This window comes from Bidens hawaiensis, unplaced genomic scaffold, assembly GCF_021521415.1.
Source record: "Bidens hawaiensis isolate Kalapana, Puna unplaced genomic scaffold, B.hawaiensis_p1.1 tig00026179_1, whole genome shotgun sequence".
In the NCBI taxonomy this organism is placed as follows: Eukaryota; Viridiplantae; Streptophyta; class Magnoliopsida; order Asterales; family Asteraceae; genus Bidens; species Bidens hawaiensis.
In genome coordinates this window covers 50,957-54,983 of record NW_027494206.1, presented here as the reverse complement: position 1 = coordinate 54,983, position 4,027 = coordinate 50,957, and the positions used below count along the sequence as shown (strand labels likewise).

The 4,027-nt window shown below is 35.2% G+C and overlaps 1 protein-coding gene across 1 annotated transcript; it reads left to right on the top strand.

Annotated features, from left to right (window-relative positions):
* The first annotated feature begins 503 nt into the window (after nucleotides 1–503).
* On the top strand, nucleotides 504–3,662 carry LOC143572961 (protein NRT1/ PTR FAMILY 2.10-like). The gene is made up of 4 exons (XM_077057973.1): nucleotides 504–872; nucleotides 997–1,214; nucleotides 1,525–2,072; nucleotides 2,581–3,662. Exons 1-4 carry the CDS (start codon nucleotides 770–772, stop codon nucleotides 3,479–3,481), a joined length of 1,770 nt encoding a protein of 589 aa, XP_076914088.1. The 5' UTR covers nucleotides 504–769; the 3' UTR covers nucleotides 3,482–3,662.
* The last annotated feature ends 365 nt before the right edge of the window (nucleotides 3,663–4,027 follow it).

Here is a 4,027-nt window from a genome sequence, read left to right as displayed (position 1 = left end):
ATTTCCGAATTTTAAACTAATGTGTTAGGGTTTTTGAATTGAATGAAATACAAGTTGATTAATGTAAAACTTATCTTGAAACGGTGCCATAAATGACTTGATTTTTCTTAATTGAAAGTTTAAACACTCGAATTGAAGAACCGTTTCATCGTTTGAAGCACTGTTTCCAAGTAAGTTTTACATCAATCGACTCAAATCATCCTTCCAATCAAACCCCCTAAAACATCAACCTAAAATTCGGAAAAATTGGAAAATAGGGCGAAAGGTTGGACTGATGATATTATTTTTTTAAATAAGATTATTATTAACCAACTGCAAAAAAACAAAATATTAATAAGCAATTCAATCCTAAGGTTTAATTCAATAAGCAATTCTGTTATGTTAATCTAACAATATATATTGCAATTTGATAGTTTAATTATTGCCATCATGACAAAAATATGATCACTCTAGGGGTAATGTAGTTTGGACTTCATGTGAAACCTCATATAAAAGCTAGGGGGGCCCTAACTTAAAATTAGTCATACATACTTACCAATCCAATCATCCAACCACGTACACACGGTCATCGGTCGGGCAGTCTCCATCATGTTCTGACACCCCACCCCTATTCACCAATCATCATCGTTCCTTGCTTCAGTTGTGAACCCTATATATACACGCACATATAATATATCTCTTACATATAAAACTTATGTTGTGAGGTCAAAATCCACACACTTTTATCCACAGTTATACATATACATACATATATCTGTAGGTGTGAGTAATGGCTTTGAAGGTGGAAAGCATGGAGATTAATGGAAATGAGACAGTGGAAGAAGTTAAAGAGATCAACTATAGAGGCGTCAAAGCCATGCCCTTTGTTATAGGTATATAACTATATATGTTCAGAAGTCATAACACAACAATTAAGTATACATAATTGTTTTAATGTCTTATATGACTTTTTTGGTATATTTTTGTTTTGTGTTTGAAATCCATTTTAATGTGTAGGAAATGAGACGTTTGAGAAGCTAGGAACGATTGGGACATCAGCAAATTTACTGGTGTATTTAACTACGGTATTCAATATGAAGTCGATAACCGCCACTAATCTTATCAACGCATTTAATGGTACTTGCAACTTCGGTACCCTCGGCGGAGCGTTTCTTTCCGACACTTATTTTGGTCGGTACAAGATCTTAGGAACAGCTTCCGTTTCATCTTTCTTGGTACCAACCGTCAATCTCTTGTTTTTTACTTATTTATAACATGTTTATAATATCTGTATGGATGAAATACAAATAATTTTTATCGTGAGAAGTATACAAATAATTAGAGTATTTATGTTAACAATAACATTATTATTACTTAATAACTTTTAAACTAATTAAGTAATTATTATTACACTATTTATTTTTTATAACATAATTATTTTAGTTCAAAACTGTAATTACACTAGTTATTTGTATGTTTAATTTTATTTGTATCGAACCCACCCCAATATATATAAATTTATAAAATTTTATTATTTCAATTCAGGGAATGTTGGTGCTAACGTTAACAGCAGCATTCAAAGCGCTTCATCCTCCTCAATGTGCCGACACCTCATGTGTCGGCCCATCAACGTGGCAAATGATGTTTTTGCTTCTTGGTTTCGTCTTTCTGATAATCGGAGCAAGTGGTATCCGACCATGTAACTTAGCTTTTGGTGCGGACCAATTTAACCCAAACACGGAATCAGGCCAACGAGGAATTGCTAGTTTTTTCAATTGGTACTATTTTACTTTCACGTTCGCTATGATGGTATCATTGACTATCATTGTCTACGTGCAAGCGAATATTAATTGGGCCATTGGTTTAGCAATCCCGACGTTCCTGATGTTCATGTCGTGTTTCGTGTTCTTCGTGGGTACAAGGATTTATGTCAGAGTGAAGCCAGAAGGTAGCCCTTTGACCAGCATCTTTCAGGTTCTTGTGGCCGCTATTAAGAAGAGGAAACTGAATCTTGAAGAACCAGCAGTATCCATGTTGGAACATGTTTCCACCAAATCTATCAATTTAAAACTTCCATACAGTACACAACTTAGGTACATACATATTTAAATCATTCATAACCGTAACCGTCTTTTTTGTTCGGTGACTTATCTGGGACAAAAAGGGGACGGTCACAAAAATCTAAATGTTTACGAAAAAGTTTACGACCGTCGTTCTTTTGGGGCTATTTGAGTTCACATAATACGTGAATGTCCATGTCGCAACCACAGATAGCCTATCGTAAAGTCTACAACCCATATTTAAATTTAAAGTTTAGTTATTACCTTTTTCATATTTTTCGATCATTTTTTGAATAACCTTAAGCGTTCGCAACTTTTGTGGTCGATTCGTGGGCTTAATCTATTTATATGTATAATTATTTTATACTTTTGCAATTGATATTTATAATTTATTTTACTTTTCTTATATGATTTTTCCACCAAATTGCAAGCAAAACTAGGCAGTGACAACACTTACTAACACTATAATTTCAGTTGCAAAATGTTAAGAGAATGCTATGTTTGATGAAACTTATTAGGTCATGTTACAATCTTGTAACAGGTTTTTGAACAAAGCAGCAATCATCACCCCGAATGACAGCCTTAAACCTGACGGATCATCAGGAAACCGGTGGACACTTTGTAGTATACAACAAATAGAGGAAGTGAAATGCGTAATCAAAACAGTTCCAATCTGGGTATCCGCTATACTTTACAACGTTTCACTTAACCAAATGCAAACATACACGGTCTTTCAAGCCCTACAATCCGACCGAAGACTCAAACCGAGCTCATTTCAGGTTCCAGCAGCATCCTACATCGTCTTCCAAATGTTAGCCCTCACCATATGGATTCCAATCTACGACCAGCTGATCGTTCCATGTCTTCGAAGAATAACAAACAAAAGACAAGGAATAACACTCCTCCAAAGAATTGGAGTCGGAAATTACATCGCCATTTTCTCAATGCTTGTTTCCGCTATTGTTGAAACAAAAAGAAGAAACGAGGCTCATTCGAAGCCAACAATCGGGTTTGAAAGGGGAAAGGGTGCGATCTCATCAATGTCGGGTTACTGGCTCATACTTCAACTGTTGATAGCCGGTCTCTCAGAAGCGTTTACTGTGATCGGGGCTGTTGAGTTTTTCTACAAGCAGTTTCCTGAAAACATGAAAAGTTTTGCGGGTTCTTTCTTGTTTTGTGGGATGGGGATGTCGAGTTATTTGAGCAATTTCTTGATATCAGTCGTTCATAGAACGACTCGTGATGGTTCGAGAGACTGGTTAGCCCAAGATCTAAACGAGGCTAAGCTAGATAACTATTATTATTTATGCACCGGGATAATGGTATTGAACTTTGTATATTATTTGATGGTGGCAAAATGGTATAAATACAAAGGAACCGGTGACGAACAAGTCGATGTGCCATTGGAAGAGGTGACTAACGGCCACAAACATGTTGTTTGAAGAACACATGCGATAAACTATGGTCATATATCCTAGAAGCAGTTAGTTATGGTTGAGGACTTATACCTTAATGTGTGTCCAATATTTTGTGTGTAAAAATATCTTTATAGATTTCGTGGTTGTAACAAGGTAAAGTGAGTTGGCGATTATTGATTAATTTATAGTGGTGTTGGTCGGGATAGTTTTGAACTTTTACTTGCAAACTTAGTTGCATGTTCAACTCCACATCTTGTAGCGTCCTAAATTTAAAATATTAAAACAAAATTACACACATATATATATATATATGGACAAGTTGTTTTAAGAAACGTAGTAATTATTAGGGGGGCGACACTCATGTGGTGATGGTTAGTTCTAATACTATGTTAAGTGTAAGGAAAAATTACTTGATCCAAAACTAGATACAAGAATGATAAATAGTCTAAATTTTAGAACGACTACATACCAACAACTTTATACACATGCCCTTTAAGATAAACAAGAGTATAAAACTGAAATTTGGATCTAAGAGTGTCAAACCGAGACGACTAGTAGAGACAAAGCCAA